General features: G+C 35.8%; 2 protein-coding genes across 2 annotated transcripts; both read left to right on the forward strand.

Moving 5' to 3' along the window:
- The first annotated feature begins 66 nt into the window (after positions 1–66).
- On the forward strand, positions 67–471 carry LOC139525206 (uncharacterized). Its single transcript, XM_071320398.1, has one exon. It carries the CDS (start codon positions 67–69, stop codon positions 469–471), a length of 405 nt encoding a protein of 134 aa, XP_071176499.1.
- Positions 472–3,210: 2,739 nt separating this feature from the next.
- On the forward strand, positions 3,211–4,365 carry LOC139525207 (uncharacterized). Its single transcript, XM_071320399.1, has one exon. It carries the CDS (start codon positions 3,211–3,213, stop codon positions 4,363–4,365), a length of 1,155 nt encoding a protein of 384 aa, XP_071176500.1.
- The last annotated feature ends 12,712 nt before the right edge of the window (positions 4,366–17,077 follow it).

Consider the following 17,077-nt stretch of genomic DNA (forward strand, 5'->3'; position numbering starts at 1 on the left):
GCTGGAGAAAAGAAAGACAACCAGACAGAAGGTTTAGGGATACTTGGAACAGCATCAGACTGGCAGATGACAGCAGACATACATCAACGCATGAGTTTCCCAGCAGAAATAGCAGCAACATCGCTAAGACCAGATATAGTCATTTGGTCACAGGGAACTAGGCAGGCGGTCTTGCTGGAACTGACAGTCCCATGGGAAGACAGAATAGAGGAAGCTTATGAAAGAAAGATGGCAAAATACCAGCAGCTAGTAGAGGATTGCAAACAGCGGGGGTGGAGGACGTGGTGTTTGGCAATAGAAGTCGGATGCAGGGGCTTTGCAGGACAGTCAATGTGGCGGGCACTTAGGACCTTGGGAGTAGTAGGAGCAGAGAGGAAGAAACTGATTACAGAAGTGTGTAGAGAAGCAGAAGTGGCATCACAGTGGATTTGGAGGAAAAGAGACGAAGTGTGGAAAAGTACAAAGTGTTAGAACAATGAACATTTATTGTGTAGATAATGGACAGATTTAGATATACAGAACAGCATTCAGTTACAGAAGAACAGCAATGACATCAGCTGAGACATCGGAGCCGTGTAGGCCATCCAGTTCCAGGTTCAGATTGATCACCTGAGCCGGCGCACCTCTGGAGGTTGTTGTGGAATAGCGCCGAAACAGCCAAGGAAGGAGGACCCCACCTGATGATGGAATTGGATTAGCATTCCTTTGATGTTTACAAGGTAATCAACTTCTGGAAACCCAGTGACCACCAGGAAAGTCTGGTTGACGACTGTGAAGAGAACAGTGGCAACCTGGAGAGACAGGAGGCAGCCAGGAGAGACTGGTAACCGGGGCATGAGGCTTGGCAAGTCAAAGTGCATCTCCTGTGAAGGGGAACTCATTTTACACGCTATGGAACGATATATACTAAGACACCCTCGGGGCTGTGCGAGAGCGATCGAGGATGAACAGCCCATAGGACAGGACCAGGAAACGACTATGGAACCGACAAGGACAACGAACCAGAACAACGGATGTAAATGTTTTTGTGGTAAAGTCTGTAAGAATTCTAGAGGTTTGAAGATCCATCAAAGTAGAATGAAATGTGTGCAACCCCATTCTGGCAATCAACGCACAGAGAGATCTGGTCAGACGGAGGAGGAGACCATCCAGGAAGCAAACCACAGTGATGATAGCCTCCCTGTGACCCAGGGTGAGGATGAGCACGAGGAACAGCCTACAGAGGTAGAACAACTTGACGAGGCAGAAGAGATAGAGAGGATAGAACCAACAGTCCATAGAGAAGACGGGATAGAAACAACAGTCCGTAAAGAAGACAGGATAGAACCAACAACCCGTAGAGAAGAGAATGAGCCACGCAAAGAGAAGATCAAATGGCCAACGAATGCAGACAAAGCAGCTTGGAAAGCGCTTGACGAAGATTTGGAAAACATCTTAGAGGCAACATTAGCAGGCAGTGTAGACAGAAAGATAACAGCAATGACATCCATTATTTACAGCGTAGGAAAGGACAGATTTGGAGTGGTACCACAAGGGAAACAACCAACAAAACTAGGCCATAGTAACCGGAGACAGAAGAAGATCAAGGAATTGAGATGAGACCTGAGAAGGTTAAAGAAGAGGTACAAAGTCGCCAATGAGAATGAAAGGTTACCATTACAGCAGTTAAGAAAGGAAACTAGGGAGAAACTTAAAACACTTACAAGAGCAGAAACGCATAGAAGAGATAGAAAGAAAAAGGCAAAGCAGAGAACAACATTTACAGCAAACCCATTTCAGTATATGAAGCGATTATTTGGAGCGAGAGGATCTGGCAAACTGGAAAACTCGAGGGAAGAAGTGGAAGAACATCTCAGGAAGACCCACAGTGATGAGAGACGAGGAGAAGACCTGGAAGAATGTGAGAAATTGTTAACACCAGAGGAGCCAAAAGAACAGTTTGATGAGTCAGACCTGAAGTTCCAAGAAGTGCAGGACGTAGTGAGAAAGGCAAGAGCAGGGTCAGCACCAGGACCAAATGGTATTTCATATAGGGTATATAAGAACTGTCCCAGACTGATCAGAAGGTTGTGGAAGCTATTAAAAGTAATTTGGAGAAGGAGAAAGATGACAGAGTCATGGTACAAGGCAGAAGGATGTTTTATACCAAAAGAAGAGAACTCCAGGAAAGTTGAACAGTTTAGAACCATCTCCCTATTGAACATTGAGGGGAAGATATTCCTGGCAGTTTTAGCAAGGAGAACGACGAGGTACCTGCTTGGCAACGAATATATAGACATCGCAGTCCAGAAAGGAGGCATGCCTGAAGTATCTGGTTGCATCGAACACACCAGCGTTATTACACAGATTTTAAGAGAAGCAAAGGAGAAGAAAAGTGACTTAGCAGTGTTTTGGCTAGATCTGGCTAATGCTTATGGGTCCATACCTCACAAACTAGTAGACCTGACATTGGAGAGGTATCATGTTCCACCAACTATCAGAACTATGCTGCGAGAGTATTTTGACAAGATTGAAATGAGGTTCACAGCTGGAGACTTCACCACAGCTTGGCAGAGACTTGAGGTTGGAATACTAACGGGGTGTACAGTATCAGTAGTCCTGTTTGCAGCAGAAATGAACTTGATTGTAAAATCAGTAGAAAAACCAAGTAGAGGACCATTATTGTCATCAGGGGTCAGGCAATCACCAGTAAGAGCTTTTATGGATGATATGACAGTGACAGCAAAAACAGTCATAGAGGGAAGATGGACTTTAGAGGAATTGGAAAGGATGATTAAGTGGGCCAGGATGAAGTTCAAACCAAGTAAATCTAGAAGTTTGATAGTGAGGAAAGGCAAAGTGCAAGATGAGACATTTGAGTTAGCAGGTGAAAAGATACCAACAGTTGGAGAGAAACCAGTGAAATGCCTAGGTAAACAGTTTGATGCAACACTAGCAGATATGGTAAACATGGGTGAAGTTCAAGTGCAATTGGTAGAATGGCTGACGAAGATAGACAAAAGTGGGCTCCCAGGAAGATATAAGGCCTAGATATATCAACATGGGGTCTTACCAAGGATATTGTGGCCATTACTAGTTTACGAGTTCCCATTGTCCAAAGTTGAGGCCTTAGAGAGAAAGATCAGTGCATGCCTAAGAAGATGGTTGGGTGTGCCAAGAAGTTTCAGCAGCATTGGATTGTACAGCACAGGAACAAAGCTACAATTACCAATGAAGGCATTGACAGAAGAGTGTAAAGTTACAAAGACAAGACAGGTTATGACGTTGAGAGACAGCAAAGATGCTAAAGTGAGAGGAGCCAAAGTAAAGATCAGGACAGGAAGAAAATGGAAAGCAGAGGAAGCAGTTAAGGAAGCTGAGACTAGACTAAAGCACAGTGTCATCGTTGGTGTAACAGCAGTTGGTAGACAGGGATTTGGTATGACAACAAAACCAAGGTGGGATACAGCAAATGAGAAGGGACGGAGGGAACTGGTGCAACAGGAAATACGACAGATGGAAGAAGAGAGTAGGAATGTTAAGGCAGTAGGAATGAAACAGCAGGGTAGTTGGTTGAATTGGCAAGGAGCGAGAAGCAGGGCTTTGACCTGGAGCGAGATTTGGAGTATGGAGGGATACAGATTGAGTTTTCTACTAAGATCAGTGTATGATGTTTTACCAAGCCCATCAAACCTCTATACCTGGGGGTTGATAGAAGACCCAACGTGCACCTTATGCAAAGACAAACCAGCATCTCTACAGCATGTGTTGTCAGCATGTCCAGTCGCATTGAAAGATGGAAGATATACATGGAGGCATGACAGTGTATTGAAAACAATAGCAGCAAAGTTGGATACCACCAGGAGAAAGAAGAGAAAGATGCAGAAGAACATCACATTTGTAAATTTTGTGAGGGCTGGAGAAAAGAAAGACAACCAGGCAGAAGGTTTAGGGATACTTGGAACAGCACCAGACTGGCAGATGACAGCAGACATACATCAACGCATGAGTTTCCCAGCAGAAATAGCAGCAACATCGCTAAGACCAGATATAGTCATTTGGTCACAGGGAACTAGGCAGGCGGTCTTGCTGGAACTGACAGTCCCATGGGAAGACAGAATAGAGGAAGCTTATGAAAGAAAGATGGCAAAATACCAGCAGCTAGTGGAGGATTGCAAACAGCGGGGGTGGAGGACGTGGTGTTTGGCAATAGAAGTCGGATGCAGGGGCTTTGCAGGACAGTCAATGTGGCGGACACTTAGGACCTTGGGAGTAGTAGGAGCAGAGAGGAAGAAACTGATTACAGAAGTGTGTAGAGAAGCAGAAGTGGCATCACAGTGGATTTGGAGGAAAAGAGACGAAGTGTGGAAAAGTACAAAGTGTTAGAACAATGAACATTTATTGTGTAGATAATGGACAGATTTAGATATACAGAACAGCATTCAGTTACAGAAGAACAGCAATGACATCAGCTGAGACATCGGAGCCGTGTAGGCCATCCAGTTCCAGGTTCAGATTGATCACCTGAGCCGGCGCACCTCTGGAGGTTGTTGTGGAATAGCGCCGAAACAGCCAAGGAAGGAGGACCCCACCTGATGATGGAATTGGATTAGCATTCCTTTGATGTTTACAAGGTAAAAACAAGTGAAACTGCGAGCTACTACTCACTGATGATACCCCGCCCAATGTGTAAAATGATGTAAGTGTTCGGTAAACAGGAAATTGTGGTTAATCTGAAAACACATCACACAGTATAGCTGACTTATACTCTGTAACAAAATTTCAGAAATTCCTTATGATGTAGTTCCTGAGAAAGATGCGACGAAAAATATTCATGGGACGGATGGACGGACGGACAAACATAGGTAAAACAGTATACCCCCACTTTTTTAAAGCGGGGTATGAAAATCCAACCTCTCAATATTTTTTTTTACAGTATAGCGTACTACTCTTGGGTCAAAGTCATACCAAAATTATACAAAACTTAATCAGCTCTAGCTCAAAATATGGATATTTTATTTTAAGAGGGTTCTGAATTCCATTTGAGAGGGTTAGTCGTACATATATTTTACCTTTTTCAACGGGGACTAATTAATCACTATTTCTGCTTAAAATTCATGACCTCCATTTTTTGACAGTGTAGTTTTATCCCTCTACTTACCTATTTGATGCATAAAACAAGAAGAAATAAATTAGGAAGGTGTATATTACAAATATTTGTATGTGATATACTGTCCACACTAGGGACTTCATTCGTAGACTAGACAACAAAAATCAAAGGGTGATACTTGTGTTAATGGGCCTAACGGGGTAAAAAAAAAACTTGACCAATTTTAATAAACTTGGCATGACCTAAGCGTGGTGTATTATAAGACATTTTGCCAAGTTTCATGTCTTTATGATTTGTACAGTATTAAAGACAATGTGGTAATTTTTATATTCAAATTTTGGGAGTTCAATTTTGACGTTTAAATCGAACAATTTCAACTGTGATGATCTGGGCTTAAAAAGTTTAAATATTTCAAAATGCTTATTAATTGTTCTAATATCTACTGCATCGTGTATTAAAAGCAACAGAATACTCGTTTGATACATCAGATTTATTGCAGTTATTTCAAATTCAAATTTATATGAACCTATGTCTGAAAAGAGTTTTTCGAATGAAGGGAGACTTTTTATAAAAGAGTAATATTTTCCACAAAATCGAAAGTGAAGTTTTTTTGTTATTATTAGGTATTCTGTATATACTAAATGTACTTTAAATTTGAAGAAAAGGTTTATAGTGCTTATAGTATACTAGAAAAGGATCAAACCATGAAAACTTAACATTGACCACATTGCAATGAACCATGAAAATTAGGTCAAGGACAAATGACACCTCCAAGACAGACATGTACAACTTACAATCAATCCATACACCAAATATGGTTGACCTATTGCTTATAGTATTAGAAAAACAGATCAAAACGCAAAAACTTAATATTTACCAAAGAACCATGAGTAAGACAAGGCTATGTAATGTCATCTACACTATTTATATTAGCTATTGACTGGGTGATGCGACAAACAACTGCAGATATCCCAAGAGGCATAAGATGGGGGAACTTTCACCATTCTTGAAGATTTGGACTTTGCTGACGACATTGCCATGCTATTGCACACTCACCAACATATCCAGGAAAAGTCCAGTCGAATAGAAAAGTATACAGGACAGATAGGTCTCAAAATAAACACTAAGAAAACTGAAGTAATGAGTCTAAACACTAACAACCCAGCACCAATTATAATAAACGGGAAACCATTACCACAGACCGATACCTTCACTTAATTACCTAGGAAGTACTGACAGATCAGATGGTGGAGCCAACATAAGTAAGTAAGTAATGAACCATGAAAATGAGGTCAAGGACGAATGACACCAGCCAGACAGACATGTACACCTTACAATCATTCAATACACCAAATATAGTTGACCCTTTTCTTATAGTATTAGAAAAACAGACCAAAACACAAAAACCTATCATTGACCAATGAACCGTGAAAATGAGGTCAAGGTCAGATGAAACCTGGCCGACTGACATGTACCTCTTACAATCATTCCATACACCACATATAGCTGACATAGATACAGTAACTGCTTATAGTATTTCTAAGAAATGGACCTAATCACGTAACTTTAAACTTGATCACTGATCCATGAAATCAGGTGAAAACTGTCTGACGGACATGTAGACATTACCAGAAACCCATATACCAAATATAGTTATCCTATTACTCATAATAAGTGAGAAATTCACATAACAAAAAAACTATAATTCTTTTTCAAGCAGTCGCTGAACCATGAGGCCAATGAGACCAAGGACAATGGACATATGACAGACGGAAACTTCGTAACACAAGGTATCTGCATACCAAGTTAGAATCATCCAGATCTGCTACCTTCTGAAATATAAAGCTTTTTACAAATAGTTTACGGAACCGGATAGAAATAATTTGTATCAATATTGTCACCGGAATTGTTTTACTATTGATTTTGCAATCTAACATCATAGTACTATCTTACTCCACCATAAAAACAAATTAAACCACGCTTGTTTCAATAGAAAGACCGTCTAACATCATGGTACTATCTTATTACACCAGAAAAACCAATTATACCAAGCAAGTTTCAATAGACAGACCATCAAACATCATAGTACTCTCTAACTTCACCATAAAACCAATTATTATGGAACGCCATGACTGCCGTATGTTAATTATCAGCATTATATGCAGTGCTCACAACATTATATGCAGTGCCTACAACATTATATGCAGTGCTCACAACATTATATGTAGTGCTCACAACATTATATGAAGTGCTCTCAACATTATACGCAGTAGTCCAAACATTATATGCAGAAGTCACAACATTATATGAAGTGGTCAAAACATTATATGAAGTGATCACAACATTATATGAAGTGATCACAACATTATACGTTTTTTGTTGATGAAGGTGAGGATCGGTGATGGTGATGATGATGTTTGATGTATGATGAGATTGATGTATGATGAGATGATTCGGTAAACTTCGGGTTTTTTTTTAACGGAAATTACAGAATCCATAATTGATAATGCCCAGCAAACAAATTTAAACAGTTATTAAAGTCATGTTATCATTAAGGCAGTATACAATATTTAAAACTGATTGAAATACGTAATTTAAGAAGTATGATCAATTTACCACAAATTTATTCCACACCAAGGCATTTTAAACTTATTTTGATGATCAGTTTCACCATATTCACAACTTAATAGGTATATATATCAATCGGCAATCCTCGGGTGACCCCGCTACTCTCCTTCTATCGTCAGATGAGGTACGGAATCGGCCGAGTTGTGACGAATGGTATATATATTTAAGTGTTTAATAAATTGCTTCGCCCAATGCAGCTGGATACGACCACAGAGGTTCAACCCTGAACCGTTCGGAAAAAATGGACACACTATTCACGCTTCATTCATGTCTGAATTTGCAATGTAATTAAATATTTGACACATAATAGGATTCTTACACAGAATAACTGCAGTCAAAGAACTTAAAAATGGTTATTTAATTTGGATTTATACTTATTTTTTTCCTTTTGCACTACGCTGTTGCGAATTGCCCCACCCCTCAAAAATTTTTAAAAATACCCTCCTTTTTTTGTTGATTTTGTGCAATACACTATGCTGTTGCATACTGACCCCAACCCGAAGAAGAAAAGAAAGATGTATCCCCCACTTTTTTTCTTTTTAATTTCTAAAATCTGATATGAGAAAAAAATTTCTTTACCCATAATTTTAAACAAGTGTAAGGGAGGTAATCAAACATGTTTGGATTACCTCAATATATTTGGATAACCTTCCTTACACTGGTTTCAAATTGTCTTAATTTGCCATTAACCAAGAAACGCGCGTTTTCCCTCTTTTTGCCTCTAATTCATAAACGGTTTGAGCCATACCACCTCCCTCACTTACCCCTCCAAGCAAATCATAACCATCCCTTTCAGTTTGTGGTATGGAAACTTGTGGTATATTTCAGAGAGATTCACACACTTAATGACTGGAAACTACAAAAATGTTTATTTGGAGTCCCTTTTTGGTCCCTAATTCCAAAACAGTTGAGACCATAACCCCCAAAATCAACCCAAACCTTTCTTTGGTGGTTATAAACCTTGTGTTAAACTTTAATTGAATTCTATTTACTTATACAAAAGTTATTATCCGGAAACCATCTGTCTTCGGCGACGCTGACGACGACGTGATAGCAATATACGACCATTTAAAAAAAATGCATTCGTATTCAAACATATAGATTTATACACATATATAATTGTGCATTTCTTATCATTTAACTCTAAGTAAATATTTTCAGATAACTCGGGACTGTTATTGAGATATGTTATGACCCAGTATTTTTCAAGGAGAACCAAATATCTGTCAGATGATTACTGTTCATTGCATTTTTTTTTTATTAATGTTGGTCAGCGATGTTATTTGAAATAGAATTTTACTTAAACATTTACGATTTTTAATCATATTTTAAAAAGTCATGGCACAGCAATGTTTGGTGCAAAATAACTAGTTTGTGAAATTAATTCTTTTAAGTATATAATTCGGACTATGCTACACATTTAAAGTCAAATTAGTTTCGACAATTTTCCAATTTTTAACCCGTGAGTGATCCATATACACGAGAAAGAAGCCCCACAGAAACAATCAAGATCCATCGTCAAAAGTAACGTTCCAGATAACGAAAAAATTATTCGGATATGAAATTTTCAACCTTTTACACTGATCCTAACATGGGATATGGAAAACAATTTGGTAGCAAAAATAACAGAAATCCCCAGACTATAGACAAGCTTGTATGTGAGAAGAATTAGAACACCAATAACAACAACGAGAAGAATTCACAGTAAAACAGTACTAGTAGTTCTCTATTAATATAATTATATTACAATTATATATTGACATAATAACGAGTATCATTTTTTTTTGTGCTTCTGTTACAAAAATTTTGTGTGGACTTTCAATAAAACCAAAAAAGTGCTCAGTAACAAATCGCATTCCTCTTTTCTGTGTTGTTGCTATCATCTTGACCTAAACACAAATTTGAATCTTTTTTCAAGGTCCATTGTTTTCAAAGAAGTGCGATCTAAAACATATCATTCTTCTATGACTTGTAGTTGATTAGATTTTGTATCTTAATGTAACTTAACCAGAATTAATGTAGGTCAAGATGACTCTTTTTTCATGGACAATTGTTACTATCGAATAATAGTAAATCATTCTTTACCTAAATTTTTCAATCTTTACCTAAATACAAAACTTAGATGCATTTGTTTTTATTAGTTGTAATTAGTGGCTTTGAACTAGCTGTCAGTTACTTTGAGTACTCTCAGATCAGTACTTAGTGTCTTTAAATGAAAATGTTAAACTGAATCTTGAAAGGGTAAATTTTTCTTATGAAAGTTTATTTCTCTATATAAGACTGCTGGTCATATTTAGAAGACAAACTGCTTGGCGTGCTAAAAAGCTTGTAAAAAATTGGAATAATTGATGTAAAGTTATGATAAACACCTACAATGAAATGTTTTAAACTGCTTTAGGTGTTATAGAAAGCTGACTATTTTATTTAAAAGGTAATTAAGCTTTTTAAAACTGAGTACTGACTATAAAGTGGCAACTTGCTACAGTTTGTCAGTAGGAAATGAACTCGAAGAATATATCATACAAATTTTCCTTCGATATTTCATTAACTAAAATTTTCATTATTTAACTTACATTATGCCATGCGTATTTCTTACGACGAACAGAACTAGTTCATTCATTCACCTCTTAGATTCATCTTTTCCTTACTTATTTCAATCAGTTTTAAATATTATAACATGACTTTAATAACTGTTTAAATTTGTTTGCTGGGCATTACCAATTATGGATTTGGTCATTTCCGCTAAAAAAAATCATCATACATCAATCTCATCATACATCAAATATCATCATCACCATCACCGATCATCACCTTCATCAACAAAAAACGTATAATGTTGTGACCACTTCATATAGTGTTGTGACCACTTCATAAAATGTTTTAACCACTTCATATAATGTTGTGACTACTTCACATAATGTTTTGATCACTTCATATAACGTTGGGACCACTGCATATAATGTTTGGACCACTGCGTATAATGTTGTGAGCACTTCATATAACGTTGTGAGCACTGCATATAATGGTGTGAGCACTGCATATATGGTGTGACCACTGCATATAATTATGATCATCAACATAAGGCAGTCATGGCGTTCCATAAATTATACCGAGCGTATATCAATATATAGACCATCTAACATCATAGTGTTATGTTACCACACCATCAAAACCAATTATACCAATCATGTTTCAATAGAAAGACGATCTGACATCATAGTACTATATCTAACTACAACATCAAAACCAATTATACCAAGTATTTTTCTATAAATAGACCTTATCATATAATAATACTATCTTACTTCACCATAGTAAAACAATTATACCATACATGTTTCTATAGATAGAACATCTAACATCATACTTCTATCTTACTACATCATGAACACCAATTATACTAAGGATGGTTCAATGAATTGACCATGTAACATCACATCTTACTCCACCATAAAAGCCAATAGTACCAAGCATGTTTCAATAGAAAGACCGTCTAACATTATAGTACTTTCTTACTACACCAGAAAAGCCAATTATACCAAGCATGTTTCAATAAATAGACCATCTAACATCATAGTAATATCTTACTTCACTATAAAAACCAATTATACCAAGCAAGTTTCAATAGATACCAAAAATGTTTCTATAGATAGACCATCTAACATCATAGTTCTATCATAATGCATCATAAAAACCAATTATACCAAGCATGTTTCATTTGATAGACCATCTAACATCATAGTACTATCTAACTTCACCATCAAAACCAATTATACCAAGCATGTTTCAATAAATAGACCGTCTAACATCATATTGCTATCTCACTACACCAAGAAAACCAATTAAACCAAACATGTGTTAATAGATAGGCCATATAACATCATAGAACTATTTTACTAACACCATAAAAACCAATGATACCATGCATATGACAATTAATAGATCATCGAACATCATAGTAATATTTTACTACGCCATAAACACCAATTATACCAAGGATATTTCAATAGATAGACCATATAATACTATCTTACTCCACCATAAAAGCCAATAATACAACATATGTTTATTCTTAGAATCAATGACCATTCATTATTAATTGTAAAAGGAAGGCATTTTAAAATTCCTCGCGAAGAAAATGCAAAGTACTAGATGATAAGAAACATATCTTTATAAATTGTTCTCACAATTCAAATATTAGATTTACATATTTTAATTGCATTAACAGAGACAATAATTCATTTGCTAATCTCACTGACAATGACAAAGTTATATATATACTTAACCCATCAACACCAACACAAGTAAATAAACTAGGATCCTTTATAAAAAAAAAGTCAATGGAACTGAGGACAGGGGACCCTTTAATAGTTACCTGAATCTGTATATATGTTCCGGACCATATGAGTATTTGGACCGTACGCGTGTGGTCATGACCATATGCGTATACTCATATGGTCCAACCATACGCGTATGGTCAGACCATAGGAGTATATACTCGTTTGGTTATTAACGGGCCGGACCATATGAGTATCTGGACCATATAGGTATTTTTTCAAATATGCATTCGAAACGTTTCAATAATACAATAAACTTTATCTCGAAAAAGCAATGATTGTTACATAAAAATGTATAAATTTTATGATTCAAAGACTACATAAACATTAAATATAGATGCCACAGTCAGTTGATGTAAGTTTCTATCGCTAATTGTATTCTTGCATGTATGCTTAGGATGACATTTTCTTCCAAACGGTGTCATAACTTTTCTGCATTTACACGTCATGGTTGTGTACGAACCTTTTCAGTTACATCTTTTGCTTGCGAGTGACCTTCTTTTCAGCTGCGTGTAGTGATATCGAGGTCTCGATCCATTCCGATGTGTCTACGGTGTGTTTAAGAAGATCAAGATCTCACATATCGTAACATAACTGCAGTTCACCATATTCCCAGAACAAATAATAAACAATGGTCCTCGCCGGTGATGTCATCCATTTCACACAATAAAAGTGGCATCATATCACCAGACGCCCTGTTGACCACTGGTATACAAAAAGTAACAAAACTTCTTTTAACAGTATGTGCATTTGATTTTGACATCTTCTTATTGTACTTACAACAATGGTAGTGAGTAAAATTAGCTGCGTGAAACTGCTTAATTTTATTTACTATTAGTTAATCTGTTTTATTATTGTACTATAATAAAATGATCATTGTAATGACTTGACAACTAGAAGAGTCATACCTTATGAAGATTTTAAAAGTATTTTTAAAAGTAAACGTGCTAATTACCCATACCATATGAGTATATACCCATATGGTCATGACCATACGCGTATGGTTCAAATACTCATATGGTCCTGAACATGTATACATTGAGTTATTTAGTTATTGTCTTTATTTGTTTTTGTTGTTGTCATATGTCACAAACTGTAAAGTTTATATGGCAACAAAACTTTGAATTGAATTGAATTAAATATATAGTTAGACGATCTAACATCATATGTCTATCTTACTACACCACATAAACCAATTATACCAAGGATGTTTCGAAAGATAGACCGTCTAATATCATTATACAATCTTATTATAAGATGAACACATATACTAATCAGTAGTCGGAAAAACAATATCAGCCCCCTTTTGTAGTAAATGACAGTTTGCTTCTCAACACAGAAGGTGAATGTCATGAGCAACAGGAGCAAACAATTGAGCATGAGACATTTATTCTTTCACCACAACACTTCCAGATTAAGCCGGGTTTCGGGTTGGTAAGTTTTGGATTTTTGTGAGGTAGTTTGTGTATTTGTTGTAGTTTGGTGGCTATTTTGTTCATATGTTATCTGTATTTCAACGAAGTCTCCGTTATTAGATTTACCTCTCTATCCCTTTTTTTTGGGGGGGGGGGGGGTAAATTCCTATTCCGAAAACAAATTAGTATAGACTCTTAGTTAATTAAAAACTGTATGAAAAAATACCGTACAAAGAATCAAACAGTAACACCAATTTGGGAATAGGATAAATGTTGTCCATTCGTTTGAGGTGTTTGAGCTTTTGATTTTGTTATTTTGATTAGAGACTTTTCGTTTTGAATTTTCATCGGATTAGAGTATTTTTGTGATTTTATATTTCAGTGCTTGGTATCCTCATAGATTACTCTTTTGAAAATTAAGAGTGTTAGGCCACAACTGAATTTGAAAGGCGTAAAACAAATTTTGTCCAAGTTCTAATACACAAAGTCTTCTAATTAAGTGCACTCAGAGACCTGGCGACGAATTAGGATGTAAACAGTTATTTTATTTCCTTTTTTACGAGCAAGATAGCGGCATGCTGAATGCTTACTGCGGGATTTTCTTGCTGTTTTTTCATTGGTGTCCTTCTGCTGTTTTTTTAATTCATTTTCCGGTTGTTGTGTCTTTTAACATTCCTCATTTCCTTTCTCCTTTTATAATCTCACAATTTAATCGGCAGAACATATTTTATTAAATTAAACATTGAATTTAGCAATTATTCATTGAAATGGCAGTATTGCAAACCATTTTTTTAACCATTATTCATGGACTTAGATGTTATGTACATAACTGCATTTATTCTGTATTTTAATATTTGCAGTTGTCTTTTTTTTTAAGAGGCATTTAAAAATATAAACTTCATAATTAACACGCCTCATTCGTATGGATAGGTGTTATATTGTATCTAATTCTAACCGTAACGCTACAAGATATGGTGCGAGAAATTATCCTAGAATTCCACTAAATTGATAATTTGTCATCAAAAACATAATTACAAACATGTGTTGCATGCTCTCAATATTGACGACTTGAAGTCTTGACCTTCTGATCATCCTCAGAATCATAGGTCTGTCCTATTTTACTTTGATATTTTAAACAAAGATGAATTAAAATTGAGAATGGAAATGGGGAATGTACATTGACCTATAACAGAACTAGATCTTTATGTGTTTGTAGATAGATGTTTTTGTGTTCTGTTAAATTGTCCCTCTTAAAATTGTTATACGATGATGACTGATGTACCCATATGTTGACTATTTTATTTATTGTGTTAGTTTAGTTTACGCATCAATGTAAATATAACGGAATTTGACGAGACTGTCATCAAAGTGAGAGGGTTATCGCTATAAAACCAGGTTTAATCAACCATTTTCTACATTTGAAAATGCCTGTACCAAGTCGGGAATATGACAGTTCTTGTCCATTCGTTTTTGATGCGTTTTGTTATTTGATTTTGCCATGTGATTATGAACTTTCCGAATTGATTTTCCTCTAAGTTCAGTATTTTTGTGATCTTACTTTTTACTGTATATAATACATAAACTACATACATATCCTTACAAAAAGTTATTTAGCTGGGTCACAAAAATGTTTTCTTAATTTTTAATATCAATTTTATTAGCAATCAAAGTCGGGCTTCAAAGATATTGTGAACTTCTGATGATAGTCCTTGTGTGAATCATGATCAAATATGGATTCTTAACAATTTCAAAGATATTTTAGAGTTCTTACAATCTGAGACACTCTGATTTCAATAGTATAATAACATTAGACTTTTTTTACAAGTATTCACCATTCCAAGTAGAAGACAAATTGAAAGAGTTGTCCTGATTTGTTTTATAAAAACAATAGTCATAGTAGAAACAAGTATTTTGTCTTAGGAAAAAATAAATCGTACTTTGTGAAAATTCACAAAGGAGATGATTTCAGCTTCCCAATTGCAAACCATTATTTTTTATATAGCATCACTGACGCATGCATACGGAACTTATTTCCAAGTTCATCAGATATTCCAGAGCGTGCATTTTCTATCATGAATCATCTTGCTGCTCAGAAGGAAGCTATTAAACCAAAAGGTTCAAATGATAGTTGAAATCATCCCTCCATAAATTTTAATATGGAATGTTTCTTTTTGTATGTGATGGGTTGCATGATTCAAATTATAAATTCTGGTGTATATCTGTCTTTTTGTGATATATATCTGTAATGATTTTATATATTGTTGGAGAGTTTGATTAAAATGTCTAGAAATGGGAGTTTCAAGTTACCACTTTTAATGGTGAATTTTATTGAAGGATGTAATAAGCTAAGAATTTTACGGAATTTTTCCAAGCCGTTTGTTAATTTATGCCAAAATATAAAACAATCGTCTAGAAATTTTTTCCTCTGTTCATAAAAATAAGTTCTTAATTCCTCTCAAAATATCTGACCAGCTTTTTCGTATTATATATTTTCTAAGTAAGCCATAACTAAATTGGCATAGGTAGGCGCAACTTTTGTTCCCATTGCAGTTTCTATAAGTTGTTAGTAGTATTCACCATCGAAATAAAAAATATTTTCGACAAGGATTTTAAAAGTTTTTGCAATGAATTCCGCATCGAATCTGTCGTCGACAATTTCTCGATTTATTTCAACCCAATATTTTATTGCCGTTGTTTCTAGATCCGAAATATTTCCGTAGACGTAGTCGTCTTGAAAATGGTTGAATATCCGATTTTAACATAGTTGTGTTTCGAGTAGGTGTAAATTCAAAACCTTCAATTAAGAAGTCTATTTGCTAATTGTAAAATTTTGTAAATTTTTAAATTAATAACTTTCGGATCAATTCGGTCTGTAGTTTTATTTAGTTGGCTGGAACATCAGTGTTTGGTGGATGTTTGTTCCAGCCTCTTCTTAAACAAAAATTGAATGTGCCCTGGCCCCGAGATGTGGTCCTCCTGTTAGGGGTTTTCTCTTTGTTGGCCACGTCCTCTGTTGCCTCCGTCTCTTACAGTTTCATAACTACTTGATTTTCTTCCGCGTCCTCTCTTTTTCCTGTTTCTTTGTCAACGAATTTATACCCACTCTTATCCCATATAGTGTCACCGGAATAACTCGGTGATCTATCGCGATTATGCAAGGGTTCAAACGGCTTTGATGTATTCCGTTTTGCATCCGTATGTTTCGTATTTCTTACAGATTTTTTAATTTGTTCTTTTCCTCTGTGACTAGTAACTGCAGTTCCGTAAATTTCATTTTGTCGGTTGTGATCGGTATTTCAACGCGTTATATATATTCTCACCATTCCAAAACACGTGATATCGCTCTTGATGAAAGATTAATTTTATGTTTTCAAAACGTTTGTTTAAATTTTTCTATTTGACATTCCCTTGTTTATCAGAAAGCCTGTAAAAAAGCATTTAATTTATTTCTTTAGTTTTTATACTTGGGTTCAGATGTATACCTGTGTCGAACGCAGTAAGTACGGTATTCTTTACCTATGATACGCTATATAGAAGGACATTTTTATTAATTAACATGCACACTATTACAATGATATTCAACTGTTTTTACCATTGAGATATTTGTC

The sequence above is a fragment of the Mytilus edulis genome, chromosome 5 (genome assembly GCF_963676685.1).
Source record: "Mytilus edulis chromosome 5, xbMytEdul2.2, whole genome shotgun sequence".
Lineage (NCBI taxonomy): Eukaryota > Metazoa > Mollusca > Bivalvia > Mytilida > Mytilidae > Mytilus > Mytilus edulis.

Excerpts from the sequence above, each read along its gene's own strand:
- LOC139525206 (XM_071320398.1), top strand. The coding sequence starts at position 67 with ATGACAGCAGACATACATCAACGCATGAGTTTCCCAGCAGAAATAGCA.
- LOC139525207 (XM_071320399.1), top strand. The coding sequence starts at position 3,211 with ATGAAGGCATTGACAGAAGAGTGTAAAGTTACAAAGACAAGACAGGTT.